The sequence below is a fragment of the Xiphophorus hellerii genome, chromosome 7 (assembly GCF_003331165.1).
Source record: "Xiphophorus hellerii strain 12219 chromosome 7, Xiphophorus_hellerii-4.1, whole genome shotgun sequence".
Classification (NCBI taxonomy): Eukaryota; Metazoa; Chordata; class Actinopteri; order Cyprinodontiformes; family Poeciliidae; genus Xiphophorus; species Xiphophorus hellerii.
Genome location: NC_045678.1, coordinates 22,774,109 through 22,797,936, shown reverse-complemented (window position 1 = coordinate 22,797,936; position 23,828 = coordinate 22,774,109). Strand labels below are relative to the sequence as shown.

Sequence of the window (23,828 nt, the reverse complement as noted above, 5' to 3'; positions counted from 1 at the left end):
ACATGGCTTTGAATTTACTATCACAATATCACTCTACCCAAGCACGCTACACAAAACATTAGCGTAATTTCATTACGCTAATGTTTTTTAGCTAACATGGACTCAGACTCTATGCCTGTAACATAATTCATGACACTAGTTGTGTAACAACGCTGAATGTTTTAAGGAGGTAAAGAGGTGGTAAAATTATATTTTAAAAAATTTGAAATGCCAAAACAGCAGAGCAGAAAGATCAACAGATCAAACATAGATAAAACAATAACATGAATCAATGATGATCTTGATGAAGCAAATAAAAAAAACTTTGATTTTCTTACTGTAAAAAAGAAAAACAGGCCTTGGATTTTCTTAGTGTTGGGGAGGTTTCTGATTGGCCCAACTCTGTTACAAAAGCAAAATGTTAACAATATGGTTCATCGTTCTAAGAAATCTTTGAGATGTAAATGCTAACCCAGATAGGAGGGATTTTTTTCTGAGTTTGTGTCTCCCATCTAGATGAAAATTTTTATTTTATCTCATGAAAGAAAACAAGGTTTCCAAAGCACAGGAGTGGTTCTTTTGTTTATTTGTTTTGCATTTGTCTCCATTAGTTTTGGCTCTGTTTACTTTAAAATGTGAAAATGTGTGCTGAGTTAAAGACTGAGAAAAAATTGTATAGAATGTAAAAGAAAACTGAAGCTGCAACTGTTTTGGAAAAACTTTAGCCTAGCACTGCTTTAGCCATGCTCATCTTCTTCTTTTGAATTTTATCGCATTTAATGACAAACTTATCAAAACCTTACCACTGATGTAAAATCAAAACTGTTGGAGTTTTTGACTGGAGTCCATCAGGCAATAAAAACGGTTTTTAAAAACATCTGATAATAACATCATAACAGTTACTAATTATCTTCACATCAACAACAGATATTGTGCAATATCATTTATTGCACTGCCTTTGTGCTTTCTCACAGCTCTTTAATGCTAATATGGTTGCCCAAGTAGTTGTTTTGATTACAGCTGCATAATATTAGGAAATTTTGCAATTGCAATGTCAATCATGAGCACAAAGGGCTGTAAAACCTCATTTCTTATAAGTATTTCCATTAAAAAACAAGAGATGACCTTTGATAATGGTGACATTAAATCTAAATACTTGAACGCTTGTAATAAGAATAAAAAATCCAGATAGATGTCCCTGCTCTGCAGTTTAATACCCGATAAACTGGATGTAGGTAGAAATATGAAGCAGGGAGAGATGTTGATATGAAAAACACAGAGAAAGGGGAATTGGAGGAACAATCCTGGCTTTCCTGCTTTCTAAAAGGTCAAAATAGCACAGTGTGTGAAGGCAACACACATAAACACACAAGACCACGGAGGATCATCACAACGTGAAACCATCTGGTAATGTTTACTTAGTTATGCTGACTTTATCTCAAAGAAGTCCAACAGCACAATCCATTTGTTCTCATTTCTGGGTTATGCTCTAAACATCAACATGTAAACAACGGCAGCTTTATGAAGCATTTATATCATATAAATGGTGTTTAGCTGGCATGCTCTGTAAAAATACCACATTGAGGCAAGATGTGTCCAGTCTGCAGCGGGATTATCACATACACATTTTTCTTCTGGCCCGTTTGGACTGATATCAAACACATTGACAGCCCTGCCCTGTCCGAAGGATTTGTGTGAGGAAGTGATACATCCCTCAGGCATTTCCACCCTCATATCTGCCTTTAACAGCACCCATAGCCAAACTGAACACATTTATATAGCTTGGGAAAGAAAGGCCTTTTCTAATTAAATTTAATCCAATTTTCCATATCTCTTGGCTTTGTTTTTGTTGGGATCTGCTCAAAAGCTGCTTTCACGAGTCTAAATTAAATTCACACATGAGGTAGAGAAAGAAAGCAAAGAGTTATGTGCTCACAACTCTAAAGACTGGCACCTGGAAAGAGTTTACAAGGTAACAGGAAGTAAAAAGCCTGCTTAGAGCTTTGCTTTGTAACGTATCCATGTGTTTTCTTTTTTGGTTCATGTATTTGTATAAATAATATGCTGTATCAACAGGAGGAACAAAAAATAGATGAAGCCAGCAAGAAAAAGTATGAGAGAAGCATCTTCTTGAAGCAAAAACCTGTTCAGCCTGAATTCCCATATGGCATCAGTATGTCATTCTTTACGCTTTGAACTTTTGATTTGCAGTAAAGTCAGCACATTGTCCAATTGTAATTGCTGCTTTTCTGCTTTGTGAAGACAGTGTGTGTGAACATTTGCTCCTCCAGATTCACATGTCAGCTGAAACGCATTTCCAGGGGTCCAAAAAAAATGTATAAACCAAATACCTTGAACAGTTAGAAATTGTCAGCAGTGGGCTAATAACAGCGCTAACTGTTAGCGCACTTAGCTTCACCTAAATTAATTTTTCCAGATAAATTCTAAATCTCTGATTTCCTTTGCTGTTTTGTAAATTTTTAATTGAATAAAGATCAAAATCTGTGTTTTTGATTATTGACTGTAAAAATTATTCTGGTAGTTAGATGTTGATATTCATGATCTTATTTTGAAGTATGTGGAGCAGTTCTGTTTCCTCACTATTCTCTCTTTTTTTACACTATTTCAATGACGAAACATACACAACACAATAAAAGAAAATATAAACATAAATACAATAGAGTATAATATATAAATTAAAATTAAATGTAATGTTTCAAAGGCAGATATAATTTGAACTGAAGTTAGTGCTTTAGCATTAGCTCCCACTAAATGTGGGTGTAGTTCTTTAGCGTTAGTGCCATTACAGTTTATGATTAGTGCTTTAGGGTTAGTGCAACTAACCTTTAGTTGGCGTGCCTACCTCAGCAAATTATAAATTTTTATTTCAGGTACTGTTGTGATGTTGCTAAAAATGCAAAAAGTAATTTCTTTTCCGTCTGTTTAGATAACTATAATTGTTCAGGATGTCAGAACAAACATAACCCAAAAGAGCATAAATACCGCTCTTAAAAAATCTACAACTGCCCACAATTACAGTATATAATCACTTGATCACTCGATGTAACCTCTTCCTCCAAAACTGCAGATAATTGGTTGTTTACATTCTGAGCTACCCTCATTACATCACAAAATGACCCAATTCTACAATGCCATGCATTTTGTTGTAGTTTGTGAGAAATATATATTGTTAAAAGCACAGTAGTTCATTTTTCTAATGAGGTCTTGGATTTATTGCGTCACAGACTCTAAGTATCAGTAGGGGAATATTATGTTTTGCTGTAGGATGGAGTGGTGCACTCTAAAAAGCAGATGGCATAGTGAGAAAAGAACATTTTATGAGAATATTGAGGCAGGAAAACAATCATTTTAAGCACAGCAAACTTCCTTATTGCAACTGAGGTGTCAACAATATACATAGCATTAACTTGAATAACTGTACTTATGGTTTCTAATGTGATGTAATAATATGGGCAACTGACTTGGACTACTTTATAAATAAGTATCATAACAGAAAACGGCACGCTGTAAAAAATATACTAGTTGTCTTGTTGGTTTGACTCAGTTAAGTTGTAGTAACTTTAATTGTCAAGTTCAAAACACTTAATAATAAAAGCTATTCCCTTAATTGTCTTTAGAAATTATATTAAACTAAAAATGATTAGTTAAGAGGAATTTTACTAAAGTTTTTACATTACATCAAGTTGACTTACCATAAAATTTTTAATTTTTATAACTTAACTCATTTTTAAGTTAAGTCATCTTTGTAATGGTAGTTTTTTTTTTTTTACTGCAGACAGGTAAAAATGTTACTATTTGTACTACTAGTAAAATTGGTAATATTACCAATTTTCTAACTAATAATACTAATTCATCACTCATTTTTGAAAATTATCTCCTCAAAGAGCTTTGATCCAAATCCTGCAGGTGACCTAATGCCCATCCTGCATCAGGTGACAAACTCAGACAGCTTAGAAATACAGTATGTATATTTAGCTCTGCTGTCTCTCAAGCACACATATTTTGAATGCCCGCTGGCATATGCCATTTTGTATAACAACTCCCCGCCTGCTTGGCACGAAAATAGTCCTCCCTGTGCGTTCTCTCCTGTAGCGTTCACAGGCATCTCTGCACAAACAGCAGCTTGAGCTAATCAGACTGTCCGCTTCAGCTCCACGGAGGAATTCCTCACATTCTGTAACACTGCAGTCAGATCACACTTAAGCTAATAACGTGACGGCAAATATGACCTCAACATTCCTTACCTTCTAAATATATGAAAATGTTGGATTTTTTCATATATTTAGAATTGAGGTTTCTCATCAGCAAGAAGAAAGAGTTACTACTTCTCATATTAATCCACATTTGCAGTTTAAAATACAACTTTCACCACCAGATTTGTTGAATTTCTGTGCCAATTTTCAACCAGTACTTACAAGCGAGCATAAAAGTCACAGAACTCTTTATAGACTTTGACATCACTCTTCCGCCTCTGAGTCTTGGACACCGGGAGCTCAGCCTCGCCCCCATCCCCAGCCTGAAGCCTCTGGTGATAGCCGTTCATCTCTCCGTGGCGGATGTGGTCCGGGGCTTCGCCATCCTCAGGTATGGAAGGTGGCACGGCGCGCCCGTTCATTTCCACGCTCATCTCCGGCAGATTGAGTCAACTCCTTGTGCTCAGGGTAAAATCCTCTGTGATTGTTGGAAGTGTTGGAGCCGTAACTCACGCAGCGGGAGGGAGAACCGAGGTGCCGATCAAACTGTGCTGGGAAATCTCTCCCCCTCTCTCTCTACTTGTCTCAAACACACTGACTCCGTCACTGATGGACTCAACACCCCCTCGTTCTCTCATTCCCCCTGTTGCTCTCTTATTCACACACCCACACTATCAGCCTCCCCTCCTGTCACTCGGTGGCTATTCTTGGGCAGGATACTGAAATAAAGAGCCCACCCTGACTGACGCTTGTGCTGACAGAGGTCACTATGTCACAATGATGCACACAAACACGTGTCCTCGTTTCATTTTTCAACCCTTTCCTCAACTCATTCAAGTTTTGGTGTTTAGCAGCTGGAGCTTGGGGTAAACAAGTGAGACACTAACAAGAGAGCAACAGGCCAAAATAATCACTACGACTGTTTCATTATCTGGTTGACATCACAGAGCAAAACAAAACTGCAGAAAGTGTTTCGGGCTGCGAGCCGGATAACGTCAATCAAGCTCACCGTTCTGATTTAGATGGAAAACTTTAAATAACTTTGGTAACACTTATGAAGGACTGACATGAAACTGGCATAAACATAACATAACACCTGTCATGAATATTAATGAGTCCTTATGAATGTTTACGGCTGTTGTCATGAAGTGTCTTTCGGTAAATAATGACATTTTCTATGCATAAATGTATAAAAGTCGATTAAAAGAGTCAACATTTAGCTTAGAAACTGTGGAGTACTAATTACTTTACATCAAAATTTAGATTTATACTTTTAATATTGGAACTAGACATAGAGAAACTCCTGTTAGTTTACAAATCTAGAACAAACTTAGAAAGTAACGTCTACTTAACGACCCAGAACAAGAATCAAACATGGAGAACCAACATTTAGCTTTATATCATACACATCTAGTACTCAACCTAGAACAACTAGAACCAATATTTAGTTTTATCAGAACAAGAATCCAGAGAAACCCTTACTAGTTTATAAATTACGGATTACTTATTTTTATTCTTATTAAACATAGGGAACCGATATGTACCTTTACCTTCTTGTCTTTCTTTTGGTTTTGTTGTTTTGTTTGTATTTCCTTCTAATTCATGTAAAGCACTTTGAATTGCCTTGTTGCTGAAAATGTGGTATATAAATAAAATTACCTAAAAGAGTAATTATTTATCGAATGACACTTCATGATGACAATATTCATAAAGACTCTTCCATGTTTGTGAAAGAGCCAGCAAATAAAGTGTTACCGTTACTTTTAAAATAAATAGTGATAAAATAGTAGATTTTTCATGTTGACAAGAGACCAGTCGACATTGATCCTAAATCCAGTTTAAATGCACCATATCTAAGAGAAAAATCTTTGTGGCAAGAGCACTCTTCAGTGTGGAAGTCGGTGTTGAATGAAGAAGACTCAAAGCTTGCTACAGTAAAGTCATAAGATTCACAGCAGGGTGTAAGAAGTTCCTAAAAAGGTTAGTGTATTTTCTAGTTCTCCTCACACTCAAACCTTGTCTCTGCTTGGCTCAAATTCAAGCTTACAAACCTCTCTGCTTGCTTGAGAATCATTTTCTGCTCACTTGGAACAATAGAGCACCGTTGCCTGGCAACCACTCAGCCAATAGAATTAAAGCATTGTACGGGGTGTGTTTGTTTCCTTCTACTGGGTGCGCCTGTGTGGCTGCTATCGAAGGTTTGAGAAACCACAGTGAATATTTGAAAGAGAGCAGAAGTTTTGAGTACACGAATTACACGTTTTGAGAAGAAAGACATGAAGGCCTGCTTTCAAACTGAAAATGTAAGCAAAAGTATTAAAAATTTTGAGAACAAAAGTGATGAAATCCTGTTTTCAGACTGAAAATGTGTGCTCTTGGATTATGACAGAAAAAATTCCCCCATACAATATCTCTTTCTAATAATATAAAAGAGGCAGCTTTAGTGTAAATTGTACTTATTATACAAGTTTAGCCAAGGAGATTTGAACCTTATATGATTGTTTTGTCATTATTCAGACAAATTGCTGTTGCACAAGCACCAGGATATTCAAAACAGTTCAACATGTGACCCGTTTGGCTGCAATGCTCTCACTGAGTAGCACCTATTTAGATCAGTTTTAATTGTAAACTTCAACTTCATGTTCACCTTTCTAATAGCAACTTAACCTCATGCTTAATGAGCTGTTTATTTCCAGAGTCAAAGCCGGTTCAGCTTGAATACAAGTCTAAAACCCAACAGGGAAACTATTTGGATCAATTATAAAATATTCTAATCCTTCAAAATCCCACAACGCTCTAAGAATCGGCATTCCTGTAAACCCTAAAATCTGGGTAGATAGACAGCTCTTTATGCGGTTGTGCTCAACTTTCTCCACTAATTAACGACCACTTTGCAAAACATGAAAACAACGCCAGGCCAGATCCGGAAATACTCTCCAGCGAGACAAACAAGCTCGACGCTCAAACGGAGAAGAAACAGCCGACAAGATTTTACAGCAGAACGAAGGATTTATTAACGAAAGCTGGAGTTTACATCATAATGTCCAAACCCAGAGTGTGTGTGTGTGTGTGTCCAGCTGAGACGTATCTCTGCGTATCTTTATGACTCCATTCTACAAATAGATGTTCATTGGAGCCTCAACTCCAAACTAGGTGATGGCAGCTGCTGTTTTGTGTATATATGTCAGATTGTATACATAGAGGGCCGGCTGTCTCTATCGAAAGGGGTCAACAAACTATTTTTTCAGCTAAAATGCTGAATTATTAAATATTTACAATTTCAGACAATTTCCTCTCATTTATGTCAGTAATACTTTAATCCCAGAAGAAAATTAAATGTTTTTACTCATATTTTCCAAGTTTCTTTAAAGAGTTGTATCTCCTATAGCTGTATGTATTACAGCAAATCTGGAGAAACCTCTGACTGAAGACTGCTGATGTCTAGCAGTTTGATGAAGAGGATGCTCAGATTATCTGTAATGTTTTAATAATATCCAGAGGTTCCTCTTTATCACATTATTCATCCTTTTAAGTCATTGTTGTTGATGCTGCCACAGCAACACAAGATGGCAGAATACATTCTTGCATATCTGATATTTGTCTTTATTCAGAGAAAATTTATTTAAAAAACAACTTACATATACTCATCATATATTCAACATTTGTTTGTTTAGTTTATTTCAAAACACCAAAGTTTTGTGTTGTATTAAAAAAAATACTGGTCGCTTTATTAAAAAGTTCCTTTTGGTCACAGTTTGATTCAATATTGATTTGTTTTAATATCGCTCAAAATAGTTTGACACTGATTTAGTAATAAATAGTATTAGGGCTGCAGTTGATTACTTTAGTAATCAATCATTCTATCGTTTTTTCTAGTGATTAATCAAGTAATTGGATAGAAAATGACATTCTGCAGATTTTTTATGCAACCACTTAAAAAATAAACAAATAATTCAATAACTTTTTAAAAAAAATAAGACAGTAAGCATCTTATTACCTTAATATAACATAGCAAAGGACACATCTGCAGCTAATAAATACTTAATTAAGCCATTTTCTGTTTCATTTAACATCAACACAGTGTAGGGCTAATCTGTTGACTATTTTTTTTCAATTGATGAATTAATAACTGGATAGAAAAATTTGCTTATTAGGAGAATTTTACAGAATTTGATCCAGGTAAACCTAAAACTCTCACACTTGAGGAGCTTTTGGTTGAGCAGATTTACAAACAAAGAAGGATTTTTTTTTTTTAATCTAAAATGCAAAATATATATTTTTTTTGTACAGTTTTGGGTTAATTACTGCTTTGAATGTGTTATTTTTTCAGCAAATTGCATATTTTAGAATCTGTATACTTCAATTAATGATTAATCGATTACTAACTTAGTTCATTATTTCTATTAGTCTGATTAATTGTTTCATCCATAAATATTATGCAAGTAATTCATTGGATTATCTATCAATAATTTTATGTATTAGCTTTTTTTAATGTTTCCTACAGCCATTGTGGTTACTGAAAATAAAACAGTAGCACAATAACACTTGTGCTCAATAAACCTGAAGTAAAGTGTATGTAAATGTAAATAATTCTCCTTTTCTTATGAAAATTGAGATAACATCAGTTTCTAACATATTTAAATGTTGCCATTTTGACCCACACTGGACTAAACATTAAATGGTTTCCTACTGGGAACCAGTGATGACTGACTGGGGTATAATGGGCAGAGGGTGGGTACTCAACAGGAAGCTTGATTTCTGCTCAGTACTCCACCCTAAAGTCCAGCAGGCAGTTATCGGGTGTCCACCCTGCCGTATTGTTCAAGTGGATTTTCTCACATCGGTGCAAGGCCTGTTTACGACTGGGCGAAAAATTACTTTAAATAGGACTATTTTGAAAAGCAGACTGAGCATTCGCCTAAACCAGACTCCCCATGCAGACTTGGTTATTACTTAAATGACTGTTTAGCAAAATGAGAGGGATGAGACCACACAGAAAATGCAGCTATTATTAACATTTGATGTGCTTCCATCTTTCCTCCGAACGCTGCACGCTCTGCCGAAAGTGGAAACAAACCAAAGATATTCATATTAGTCTTTAAGTCCGGGCCCTTTGAGACACGCAAACCGCAAAACAGATTACATGTTGTTGTGACATCCTGCATGGGGTTTCTCAAAGCTCATTTTGTTTCTCTTGGAGTGAGTAACTGTGTTTCCATTCACCATAAAGTTGCGCAAATTGGAATAATGAAAATATATTTGTTTAATGGAAACACAGCAATTTCGAAAAGGGTTTATGTTTTTTGATAAAAAAACGTTTTTGTGCTAGGATGAGATGGTTTTACCAAAACTAGACGTGTTTCCGTAAGAAATTAACTTTTTCGATATTGAAAAATCACAATTTTGCAATCACGGTATTTCCATTAATCCACATAATCACTGTAGGAACATATGGTGAAGTCCATCATACCAAAATACATTTCTTAGCAAGAACTTGAAGAATTGTAAACAAAGACTTAGAATCCAAATGGTTAGGGGAAGCAATATGCTTATTATTGCTGCTGAGACGAAGACACATGGAGAAAATGTGTTAATATGTTTGTCAACTTTGGCTTAAAAAAGCTCCAGCAACGGTCAAAAACATCTCTGGGGAGTTCCCTCTGCAAGATAGGCTTCTCTCCAAGTCAATGCAGGTCAAAGGTCAGGTCATCCATGTCACATTTGGGAATGACAGGGAATACCATCAACCAGGATTGTCTTTATTACTAACAAGCAGCGTTAGACAGATAATAATGTCAAAGAAAAACAGTTTTTCACTTTACTGAAGCAAGTGTGAGCTGAAGATATTTCATGTTTTGTCTTGTTAACTTTGTTTCTGAAGTTCAGGCCTGCAACACTTTACTAAAAAATGTTGGTGCAATAAACTTTTACTACTTCGGAACGCTGCCATTTCTTCTTCAGACATTTCTGATTTAGGAGACATATTTTCTGCAATAATTTCCTTAGACATCCAGTCAATAAAAAAACAAAAAACAAACTAAAGCTGCACAATGTGCCGGACCGCAGGGATCACGACAGTTTCAATGATTGATTGTGAAGCAGGGAGTGGATACAACCAAATGTATTGAAACTCAGTGTAATAACAGGAGCATTACACCCTTTAAGACATGAAATTTAAGTTATTTTTGATTGTTATTGGTAAACCTGTCACGATAACAAATTTTGCTTGACGATAAATTGCCCCAGAAGTGATTGTGATAAATGATACTACTGATGTTTTGAGATTATTTTCAAATAATATAATGTTAATGGCATAATAATGCAAGAACACATTCTCAAAGATTAATAAATCTTAATCCTAATAAACTTTTATCAGTGGAGATGGAAGACATTTTACATTAATCTTTAAGAATAGCAATTGATCAGGTTCCTGAGCCTTTTCAAATAAACACAGTATATAAACTCCAGCCGTATTTTAAGGATTAGTGAAATCAAGTGTGCAACCTAAAACAAACAAAAGCAAGATAAAAATCAATATAATCATGGTTTTATGCATTTTGAAGCTCTTTAGAAAAGCTATTTGGTATGAAACCTTCACATATACTGCTGTAATTTCAAACAATCTCTAAAAAAAATGTAAAAAATAATTTCCTGTCAAAATGCAAAGAGAGAATAGGAAACAAACCAGTTGAAATACATCATAAAGCAGCTCTCATCGAAGCTTATCTCATGGCCTAATGGATTTGATCATGCATACAGCGTATTGAAGTGTGCAGACTCAAGTCACGGGTCGGTTTTTCTCTGCTGAAGGCTCACAAATCAAACACACCCAGGTCACACACACCTGTTCTCCCAGAGACAACAGCAGCCATGGCAACACAGACACGAGAGCTGCAGGGGCAAAACTTTCCTACCCTTGGCAGAGCATCAAGTACGTTTGCGCTAACACGAGCATGGACAGCTACACGATTGTAAAAAACTGAGCCACATACTGAACCAGTGACTGGGCAAACACAACACATGACTAATGTTTCTATTGTTCTGCACATCGGTCTCAAGGGACCTTTTGACCCGCACCATCAGCGGTCCACTTCTATTTCATTTCCAGGGGAGGAAATCATGTGCATCAGAGGATAACAACATCTCATGTTAGATTTATTTTATCTTTAATAGTTTACGGACTTTTTAACCTTTAGTTTCTGTTACAGATTAAACTAAAATCAGAAAAAGCTTAAACTGTCTGATACAACAATTTATTTTCTCAATAGCAAATCTTGGACATACAGTGCTTTGGAAAAAACATTCCCAACACTGATGAGTTTTTTTGTTTTTTAATATTTTACAGGCAACCTTATCAGTATCGTATGTGATGGACAAAAACAAAGTATTGCGTAACTGTAAAGGAGAACATTATTGAGCAAACAGTATCTTGAAAACCAAGGAGGACAGCAGGCAAGTCAGAGAAGAGCAAAGTTTGACTAGAAAACAATAACATTTGAAAATAGGAGTTTGCCAAAACATCGCCATCCAGCTAAACCCATAGACCACAGGTGTCAAACTGAAGGCCCAGGGGCCAAATCTGGCCCGCCGTAGCTTTATAAGTGGCCCTCTACACTCCAAATTATATCAACAAGTCACTCCTGTTTTTCACAAATATGCAAAATGCACACAAAAATCAACAGATCCCCACATTTTATCTGATTTTTACTCCACATTTTTCTCAAAATTGGCCAAAAACATTGGGTCTAAGTGACTGCTGCCTCAGCCTTACTTGATCTCAAGTTATAGTCCGTGACTGATACGGCGATTAATAAAAAGTCACATTTAACAGCATACATTAAGGCAAATATTGTACAAATTCCTTACAAATACTTCTAAACTAGCACCACAAAATCTGTGATTTTGATTACAAAAAAACACAAAAATAGTCAAAGTCCTTGATGGATCAGTGTGAAAAGATGATTAGTATTATTTAATTTAAAGAAACACTTATTGAATGCTGAAACAAAGAGCTATTTATTGATATTTTAACAGTTTAATTAGTTTTATCAATACACTATGCACTGCAAAAAGTGAAATCTTAGTAAGATTAAATATCTGAAATTAAGATTTATGATAGTTTTTTTTTCACCAAGAGGTTTTTATGTTAGAATATTTTTCTTATTTTAAGTGTTTTTGTACTTAGTTATCTCAGTAAGATATAAAAGCTTGATACTAAGAAAATATTACTTATTATGAGTAAATATATACTAGAAACTAGTATATAAACTAGAATAGTTTATATATAAAGAAAGAAACTAGAATATCAATATTTACAAAGCAAACTTATTTTGTCTAAGTAAAATTTTCTTATTTCAAGCACAAAAAAATAAATCACTTAACAAAATCTCTTCACATAATTAAAACAGACTATGTCCAAATGGATTATTGTCAATGAAAAAATAAAAAACATGAACTTGTATACTTGTACAGTTGGCAGAGTGTACTGGAAGTTATAATTTAATATTTAAACAGTTGACATGTAGCACTTGTAACAATTGCAGAGACAATACTAGTTTGTGTATCCAGATAATTCTTGGCATGTTTTCCTCTGCTAAGGATGAAAACATTTCCTTAATTTGATCTTCCATGGTCAGATGGCTAAATCAAAAGATGCAAGCTGTGGGACCTGATGCTGACATGACATTTCTATTAAAGTGTGACTTGAAATGGCTGATATCTCACACAATGAGATTAGAATCAGCTTCATTGATTAAATCAATCGCATGGTTAATATTTACATTTTTGTAGTAGTAGTGACATTCGATACAACAGATTTTCTTTCCGATCCAATACCAAGTAAAATTTAAGCTGGTGTCGGCAATACCGATGCCATACTATGTGCAAAGACACTTAATTTGTTTGTTAGATCTAAAAAAAAAAGTTCATATTTTGGCTTTATAAAAAGAACACAATGTACTCTAATGTATTCATTTTAACCCCAGAAGTACATTGAGACAGCAATCTCGTTTACTATAGCTAAACTATTTTAATTCAGTAGAAAAATCATACAAAATATGTGAAAATGGTGTTACAAGTAAAAAAAAAAAGACAATTAGTAAAGAAATAACCCAACTAAATAAATTATTGTTTTATTATTAAGAACTACTATAAAATGAAAGCTGAAATAGCTCCATGTCACTTCTTTGATGATCTGCCAATGTGTTCATTTCTGAGTGAGTATCGACATTACGTCCTTACACATTACACACTTACCAGGCGGAAGAAAAAGTAGTTCCCATCAACCCTGTCTTACTTAGGCTAGATCTCAATAATTTAGTTACTTTATAACATGCTCTTGTAAAGATACATTATCTCAACTGACTAAGGTATTGAAAGTATTGAAATACTTTTTGCACACCATGTTAAACCTACTTGTTAAAAAAAAACCAAACAAACAAAAATAAAACTTCCTCATCACTGCATATGCACCAGAAAGCATTAGCGGGTTAACCGGGGACACCCTGGAGCAGAGCTCCATCTTTATGTCCACATTCCTGAAATTACAACATTCCTCAGGCCTCTTCAGGATTCGTCTCTGACACACACAGGGGTGGAAAGGTGTGGCGAAAGAGAGGGGGTTTCACAACGAACAGAACATCAGAGAGGCTGACGGTATCATATTGTGCAAACAAATATTGCAAAAGTCTACTGACACTACTGAACTCCATTCAGGAGAGTTCAACCATCAGCTGCGGAGTTCACTGATCAAACCCTCCACTCAGGTAGCAACTTATCAGTTCTGGTCAATGCGCAGCAGACAGGTAAGGACTTATCTTCAAGGATGTTTCAATGATTTATAAAAACAACTCAATTGTTCAATCAGCTCAACCTAATAAAAGCAAAACTGACGGCCAGCGACCGCTACGGTTCAAAACGCTGGACGGATTCATCCGACACATTAAGTGAATTTCTAAAAATAAAAATATGATCATTATATTTGAAACAATAAGATAATGTTGAGAGATGATTAAACAACTCAGTTGACTTTAGAAACAGGTGAAGGTTTCAAGTAAAATGAGGCAATAAATCAATGTTATGTAATAATTAAAATTTCTGTTTTAGAGGATTTAATTTCTGTAAAATCTGGATTTTTTTCACCAATCTACTCCTTTGGTTTCCATAGTTCAGAGTTACCATCTTACGTGTTTTGCAGCTTCTTTTAATTTGGACTCTGCAGCTAAATAACTATTTAAATAAACCATATCTGCTTCATTTAACATCATTAAAGTGTAGGGCTAATTTGTTGATTATTTTTCCAATTAACCAACAAGCAACTTAACAACAAAAGGTGCTTAATAGGAGAATTTAACAGTATTTGAACCAGGTGGAGCTAAAACTATGATGTTTGAGAAGTTATGGGCAGAACATAGGGAAAGTTTTTCATCTAAAATGCTAAATGTTTATATCTTTTTGTTCAGCTTTCGGTTAATTACTGCTTTAAAAGTGGGGTTTTTATCAGCAAATCACATATTTACTGAAAACATACATGTTGTCAATGTGTTTTATCAGTTTAAATTACTACTAAAAATGTAACTTCTTATTAATTTTTAGATATATTGTTTAGGGACAAGTGCTGCAAATTAGATTACGCTATAAAAACCATGATACAAACTGTTTTATTCAGTTTGTCTATGTTAATATGTCTGTTCCTATTAAATAAACCTAACTGAATATTAGAGTCTGTACAATACAGTTAGCGATTAATCAGTTACTAAATTAGTTGACAATTATTTCAAAACTCAATCAATCACGATGAGTTCGATTAATTGCCATACTGCATGTTGGTACACACTGGGAGACCTTCATTTTCTCCACATTTATTTCTAAACAGATGCAAAGAAAATAATCATTACTGACGGGTCATAGCAGTATTTCTAACTGGATCTCATCCTCTTGTTGGCAGAAAATGAATTTCTTAAAAGCCTCCACTCACCCGAGGCTGTCTCTGGCCAGCCCTCCATAGCTGTCTGGCCTCTCCTGCCTTCGCCTGTACAAATCTGAGTTGGACAACTCCTTCAGCCTCAGAGACTTCATCTCCCCGTCGCCGCTCTGCCTCTCCCTCCCTTCCTTCCTCAGCTGAAACCCCCGTCCTCTCTAACAACAACACTACCAACGTAAATGTTGGATCCAAATGATAATGTAAGGTCTTGTGCTGCTGCTCTCTGGCTCTCCCTCAAACACACCCCAGGGCTCGCACGGCGAACACCTATCAGCTACTTCTGGCTCCTCCTCCCACCCACCTGGAGCAGGTAGAGGGGGAAGGAGTCGCAGAAAAGGAGACAGAGAAAGGGATTGTTGCCTCAGCTGTGTGGGTTCACCGCCTACTTCTCTCTCTGCTATGATGCTCTCTCAAAAACAAAAACAAGGCAGAGAAAATGCAGAGTGGACAGTTTCCAAAACTGTCAAGAAGTTGGTTGAATCATCCAAATAGGAGTAGATTTCTGCCAAAAATGACTGAAACTTTTGAGATCCAAAAGTAAAAAAATGCTAGAAAAAAAATCTGAAATTTTTAGATTATCTCAGAGGTTTTGTAGAAAAATAAGGGAATTTCCGAGTTCGAAATGTCAGAAATCTGCAAGCAAAAACTCAATAAATGTTGAGATTAAGCTCAGAAAATTTATAGAAAAAATAAGGAAATATCTGAGTTTGAAAAGTCAAAGAATTTATAGAAAATAAAAAATCTGAAATTTTTAGATTAATCTCAAGGGGAGGAAAACGAGAGGATTTCTGAGTCCGAAATGTCAAAACATTGCTAGCACAAACTGGGAAATGTTGAGATTATTCTCAAGAAATTAGAGAATGTCATTGTTTAAAAAAACATCTAAAATTAGCTGGAAACTCAATTTGAGTTTCTAACAAATTCATCTGAAAATTTCTCAACCTGAGAAATTTTGAGATTTGATGAATTGATGTACTCTCATTCATCTCAAAATTTCAGAAACTTTGAATTTCTGAGGTAAATCTCAGAAATTCTCCAGAAAAACATAAAAATTAATGAGTTTCAAAAGTCACAAATTTTCAACATTTCAAACTCAGATAACTTCTGAAATTTTTGACTTTTGAAACAGAAATGTCAATGTATTTTTCTAGAAAATATCTCAAATTGATCTCAAAATTTCTGAATTTTTTCTAATGCATTTTTGACTTTTGGAGCGCAAAAATTTCCTCGTTTTTCTAAAAATCTTCTGAGATTAATCTCAACATTTCTGAGTTTTTGCTAGCAAATTTTTGACTTTTCAAATTCAGAAATCCCCTTGTTTTTGGAGATTTCTGAGATTAATCTAAACATTTTTGATTTTTTTAGCAGAAATTTATTCCTCTTTTATTCTTATCTACATTGGCCCTCATAGGCCATCAAACATACCTTTACATTATTTTACTCATATTTCTTCGGGCGTTCTGCGTAACCATGGTGATGTTGTTTAAAAACATTTAGAAGCAGCAGATAAATTAACCAAGTGTTAAAAACTTGCCATCTGCTCCTCTTGTGAACGGAGAAAACGTCTCAGCAGAAACAATAAAAGACTGAAATACAAAATGTCAACTGATGAATAATTCATCGCAGCGTTTTGAGAACAACTGCTCCTCTTTCACTCACTCACACGCAACACAATACTTTCACTTTTCTAAAGACTAGACAGCTGAATGTTCATTTATATGAGAACCAGGGTTGCAACTATTATGTTAGTAATTGATTATTTTGATGATTAATCAAATAGTTGGCTAAAAAAATGGCACCTTCTGACTTTTCATTTAACCACTTAAGCTCATTCTAATTTTATCATGTGATTAATTGCGACAGAGAACATCTCATCAACAGAAGAGCAGCGGTTTATTTTATTTACTTTATTCAAACTGATTGTTGTGTGTATGAACATTTTTAAAATCTTAATACCAAACTTTTTCGTCCTGAAGACGGAAATCACCTCATGATCCCTGCGATTACTTGCCTGCAGTTCATCTCTGCTGACGGTGCAGATTTAAAGTGAACCTATAATTTCAGATGGGCAGACTTCTTAAATTGCTGCTGTCAGAGTTTCACTATGCATCACCTTGGTATGCGCAGACAGGTATGTAGCCAATAAACACATTGCCGTTCACCTGCTTGCCTTGACCCGCTCAGGATTCCACATCTCGCTGACACGCAGCGAGAAAGTTCAACTTTAACACCAGATTAACATCCTGGAGCAAATCACATGTTCCAATATGCAAGAAAACTGGCAATTAATTAATTAATTAATTAATAATCTGTAAATATTGTATCAAATGAGATGTTAAAATTAGAACGTTTTATGTACTCTGCAGAGAATTACAAGGCGAAAACAAAGATGCTGCATTTTGTTTTAAAATTTTCAATCTGTGATAAATCTCATTTATAAATAACCAGACATGAAAAACAACCCTATTTCCTTTAGCTTACTGCCCCTATGTGGTCATCACTGGTATTACAGCCACTGCATCCAATTCAATATTTTGTCTCAAAACATCAAAAAAAATTTAACTATGGTCATTGTGCACTTAAAAAGTTAGTAAAATACTACATAAACTGAGACATTTCTGTATTTACTTAATCTAGAACCACAGATATATCTGTTTTGCAAACTTTCTGTGCAAATTGAGTTAGATTTTATTCTCTTTTAACCTGAAATTGGATTAATGATCTTCTGCTGCAGCCATTTGCAATCATCATTCTGCAGGCGTAAAGCGAACCACGCTGTTGCACTAAGAGGAAGTACACACAAGAGTGCGAAAGCATAAAAAGTTTTAAAAGTGACATTCAAACAGTTCAATAAGCGTGATCTGTGTGTGTGAAAGAGATTTAATGTTGCTTTAAAGAGAGAGAAAACAGTGAATTTCACTTCTTACCTGTAATCTGTCAGAATTTCAGAAAGATGTTTCAGATGCTTCTACAGTCCTGTTTGCTGTCACCACCAACACTCCCACTGCATTTATCTGGCATGGCCACATCACTTCCTGTTTGCAGTGGGCTGTGTGTGTGCGTGTGTGTGTGTGTGTGTGTGTGTAATATTTGACCCAACAGTTCTGTTAGTCTGAGTAAGATATCTTGGCAAAGAATCCAGACGAAAATGTCTCATATTCAGAGTTTGTAAACTTTTTCCACAGTACAATTTTTTCAAGCATTTTCAAGGTATGTTTTCAAACTTTTCCAGGACCACAATGAACAAAATAAGACTATTTTATGATACAACTTTTCCCTGTATTCTACATTGTACAGCAGGCAAATATGACCAAATTGTATATTTTGAAATGTCTAACCTTACACCTGGCCTGATAAAGTTACCAAAGAATAACAATAAAATATATTCTCACCAAGTTTTCTGGCATTTAGTGAAAATAAATAATTTTGGTTATTCTAACTTAGCTAAAACAAGTGAAATTTGGTCTGATTTAACTTCAGACAGTGAGGATATTTTTAAAAAAAATCTTTAAATATCTGTAATAAACGGTAAATAACATTTTCCAAATATAGCCTTTTATTCAAATGTTAGATTGAAAGCATCTTATTGAAATTCAAGCATTTTCAAGGTAACTTTTCAAACTTTTCCAGCACCACTATGAACACTATTTTATATAACTTAGTCCTGTAAAAAGCCAAAGTAAAACAAAACAAAATTTTATGTTTTGAAATGTCTCACCTTACACCTGACTGGTCTGAGAAAGTTACAAAAAATAACAAATAAAAATACGTTTTCTGCTATTCAGCAAAAATAAATAATTTTTGTATTTCTAACTGACCTAAAACAAGAGAAATTTTGTCCGATTTAACTTCAGACAGTGAGGATTTCTTTAAAATTATCTTTATAAATCCGTTTTCAATGTTTTCCAAATTTAGCCTTTTACTCAAATGTTAGATTGAAAACATCTTATTGAAATTCAAGCCTTTTCAAGGATGTTGTGTGTGGTTTTGTTTCAGTCCATTTGTTGTTTTTCCGGTGAGATTTAAAGAGTTAAATGGAGCTGAAAACGAGGAGGAAAAGAAAATAATCCAATGACTAAACAAACGAGTAATTCTCAGGAAAGTCGCGTCAGCTGGAAACATTCATTTGAAGGGATAAGGATTAAATCTGTCGTCATGGGTGTGTCTTGAATGTCTGACCCAACTCTTCCTCTTAGAAAAACAGGGGAAGCAATTATTTATTATTATGTTGCAGGATGTACAGAAGATGTTCATGTTGATTTATACAAATATTTGTAAGGAATTTTTATGATATTTGCGCTAATGTATGATGTAAAACGTGACTTTATATTACTCGACATACTGGTCACGGACTATAACTTGCTGAGGCAGCAGTCACTTAAACCCAACGTTGTTTGACCAACTTTGAGAAACATTTGCACTAAGATCAGAAAAAATTGGGGGATTTGCTGATTTTGTGTGAATTTTGCGGATTTGTGAAAAATTGGAGGGACTTACTGATGTAATTTGGAGTCAAGAGGGCCACAAAAAAAGGAACAGTGGGCCAGATTTGGCCCCTGGGCCTTGAGTTTGACGCATGTGATCAAAGCTAAACACACACACGCGCATTTCTAAAATCCGACAGGACTTGAACATGTCAGACTCAGACAGTAACTCCTGTTATACTATTTTGCAACTAAAAATGTATTTTTCTGACGATTAATCGGATAATAAACTGCCAAATTTTATTATCCGATAAATTACATAATAAAATGCCAAATTTTATTATCCGTAAACTTTTCATTTGACCTCAAAACTTATTTTATACAATATGAAAAATTCCTTAAGAAATAATTACATTCCTTTTTCAAATAAGGAAATGAACATTTATTGTCTAAATTGCAACAACATAGAATTTCTTTATTATAGAAAAAAACACTTTTAACATATGAAAAGCTCGTCTCTTTTTGCTTAGCATTAATCCAGAATAGCGCTAATCTGTTGATTATTTTATGAATTAATCAATTTACAATTAGACAGCAAAAGGTGCCAAATAGGAAATTTGTTTTTATTTTATTTTATTATTTAAACTAAGTGAAGCTAAAACTTTGCCACTTGAGGATTTCTGGGCACAACATATTTACAGATTTTTAAAATATTTTTGGACAGTTTTGGGTTAATTTCTGCTCTGATTGTGTTGTTCTTTCAGCTAAATTGGCTTTTCTGACTCCAGTAAATGATTGATTACTAAATTAGTTTATGATTATTTCAATAATCAGATTTAATCAGTCATTATTTCAGCCCTATGATACATGATAAAAGATGCTAGACTGCTTGATTGTAGTTGTAGACATTAATTATTAAGGTCGGATGATGAAAAGAGGGAGAGGAGGAGGAAGAAAACTTTGTTTGTGGGAGTTTTGAAACAGTCAATGTTTGTCACACTGAATGACTACAGAAAAATTATTTAAGTTCCTTTTGACCTATTTTTCTCTCAAAATTAAAGCTTTTGCCATCAATATCTGATAATCCCACAGAGTGACTCCAGATTAATGGGTTTTCTATGTTTTCTGTCTCGTCTGCATGTCCATTCAATGAGAACGGGCGCCCCCTGTGGGTGGTGCGGTGTAAGCACAGTTAATATTTACATACACTTGATTCAAATTCAAATTTTAAAATACTTTATTAATCCCAAAGGGAAATTAAATAAAAATAAATAATAACAATAAATTGATGTTGATGTTTTACTTTTAGCTGATGAAGTTGTGAATGATTAAGCATCTATTTGGTTTTTCAAGAACACTAAACTCAATTTCAACATCTCTAGGTTATTTCATGTTATATATTTTCTAGAATAATATCAAAATGTTTAATCTGCAGGTGAAAATACTAAGGTGTTTTTGCTATTAGGACAATCTCCTGCTGAAAAAGTAGATTGTTCTACAGTATTTATGGATCCATTTTTATTTCTAACAGATACATTTCTTTAAGACGTTAATGTTTCTGATGCAAACTTATTATTTTTGTGGTTTCTGAAGATTGTTTAAAGTCTTAAAACATGTTTTCTTTATAATTATGACAGTAAAGTAACATAAAAGCAGACATGCTGACTAAATCTATAAAAAGTAGTGACCAGAGTTTTACAGTAAAAGCTTAATCAGCATATTAATTTTTCTTCCAGATGATAAAGGCAACCATTCACTCGATGTCTGTGTTATGGTGTTGGCGCTCACGCTCAAATCCCCCATCTCCGAACTTCCAAACAAGGACAAGTCTGTGCTGGAGGCCCAGACATCAGCTTAAGCTGGGGTTGTATCAACACAGCGCTGGATCAGATTAATGCAGCAATCTCTAGGCTTATACAGACTTGCCTTCAGTGAGAGCTCCAGCTAATTCTGACAGAGAGAAATTCACAATGGTGAAAGAAGGAAAAAGGCTGTTTTGAGTGGCCGTCCCGGGAGACCGGACTGTCAGGAAGTGGTTTGGAAAACACGGACTACTGTCCAGTTGCTTTTTAGAGGACATTCCTCAGCAGGGAGGAGAAGGATCCGATGGTTTTTAAAAGAAAACCAACAGATTCACTCCTTTGTTTTAATCTGGGAGTGCAGCTTGACACAACGAAATTACACTTTTCCATAAAAATTATGTAGAATACTGCAAGTTACAGGGTCAGAGACTATATCCTTGATATTTCCATCACATCACCAGACCTCCAGATGTGCATCACAACACCAAACAGTGTCACAATTAAAAGAGGAAAAAAAGCATCAGGTTGATTATTTGTGTTGCAATTTATGACATAAACAGAGATTTATCTTCCTCTGGATTTTTTAAGCAAACTATTAAGTGTTTATGTCTTCAAGTACATACAGAAATAGCTAAAATTGTATAAGATCTGTAAGGGAATTACTTTTTGAATATTCATTCAAATAATACTAAAAAAAACATTTACAATAATGTACAATTCTATTTCAATCACTATTCAGAGCGTCACATTTAATTTTAGCTGCACTCCATACAAATATGACGTTTTCAGATTTAATTAGCATAGACTAAAATTTATTTAATATGCTTGCATGTTCATAATTTTAAAAGTCTCTTATTTTTGTCAATCTAGATCGTGATTATCCTGATTTAAATGTTTATTTTAGGTTTTTTCACATAATAATATTTAATTGCTATTGTTTGCAACGTTGTAGTTTTAATTTCATTAGTTCTCGATCAATAGGTTTTTAATATTTATCGCTTTTTAACCCGCATAAAGCCGCTGTTCCCTCATTGTAACGCTGGGGGGCGCCAGGGTCAAGTTCAGATTGAAGATAAATTAATGAGAGCTTAGCTAAAACTCTGTGATTAAACATTTTTCTACTCTACACCTACGTTTATTTTTAGCATGGACACATATCCATTGCTGGTTGGTGATGAAGTCAATTTCTTTCCCTCCATCGTAAATTCTTTTTAACTTCTTAACTTTTTCGGAGCAAAAATAATTGTGAAGATAAAAAAAGCTAAGCAGCTAACTTACCCGTTAGTCATCTCCGTGAGTCCGAGCATCGCTCCTCCTCGCTCTCTCCGACCAGATGTGTGTATTTCGGCCTCAGCGGCAGACGTCCAGATGTGCTCCTCTCTTGTATTTACTGTACAGTTAGAGCTGCTTTTTCTCTTAGGCGCAGAATGGCGTATAATTAGGACGGGCCCCGCCTATCTCCACCAACCACGGGACACGGCGGACTGTACTTCCGTTTGGATGACCTTCAAAATAAAAGCAGAAATATGCAGCTTTGGTTCCTTCGCTGAAAAGGTCAATTTGAGGCAAGGACTAAGTCAAATTGAGCATATGAAAAACAAAATGTCCATACGAATCAACAAGCGACATAGTTTATTTATTTGATTTATTTACTTTTAGATATTACAGATATTAAGGCACTGTTTAAATAGTTAATACATTTGATCAAATACATACATTTAACATGTAAACAATAATCCTGTTTTCAAATAATGGTTATTGCTCTATGTGGGACAATAAGTGAACTATGAAACTGTGAGACCATGCTGTTCAATAATCCAAATGGATCCTCACATAAGTTTTGCTACGAAAACTATTGGATTTTAATATAGCGCCGCATTAGGGCAATTGCAGCTAAAAAAAAAAAAAAAAAAAAAAGAGTAAATTCCTGCCAAAAAAACTCTGAAATTTTTAGATTGTCAGAAATTTTCCAGAAAAAAACGTGGAAAATTCTGAGTTTAATAAGAAAAGTTGCTAGAAAAACCCCCTCAAATTTTAAGATTTAGCTCAGAAATATTACTGCTTAAAATTAAACTGTAGCATCTTACAAAATATAAAAAAAATCCTGAATGGATTGGATTGACTTTCTCCCTCGTACCATCTAGGCTTTCATTTTATTTTGAAAACCAGAGGAAGTTGATTTCATTTTTTTCCTGCACATCTGGAGGAGCTTTAAAAATGCACTCAGAGCTTTTCGACTGACTTACTTTTGAGATATTTACTGGCAGGAAACTATAATTCCCACCTGCCAAAAGTAATTACAAGATGTGCTTGTGTGTGTGTGTGAACATATCGGCAGTTCCGCTGACATGTTGTTGTTGTCCACTGCTTTACTTCCTCTGTTTTTACACTCCTGCTTTGCAAGAAAACGAAAAATCTGACTTTATTC

General features: G+C 34.7%; 1 protein-coding gene across 8 annotated transcripts in view; it reads right to left on the bottom strand.

Annotated features, from left to right (window-relative positions):
* Nucleotides 1-22,848, bottom strand: part of LOC116723418 (LIM and senescent cell antigen-like-containing domain protein 1) — a 37,214-nt gene extending 14,366 nt beyond the window's left edge. For 2 of the 8 annotated variants that reach the window (XM_032568291.1, XM_032568290.1), the window contains exon 1: nt 4,416-4,878. In XM_032568291.1, the coding sequence (XP_032424182.1) occupies nt 4,416-4,627 (212 nt within the window). In that variant the 5' untranslated portion in view covers nt 4,628-4,878. Of the gene's footprint in view, nt 1-4,415; nt 4,886-15,168; nt 15,402-18,101; nt 18,154-22,678 lie in introns of those variants that run through there. The other 6 variants (XM_032568289.1, XM_032568292.1, XM_032568288.1 and 3 more) reach the window with 6 other exon arrangements.
* Between the last annotated feature and the right edge of the window lie 980 nt (nt 22,849-23,828).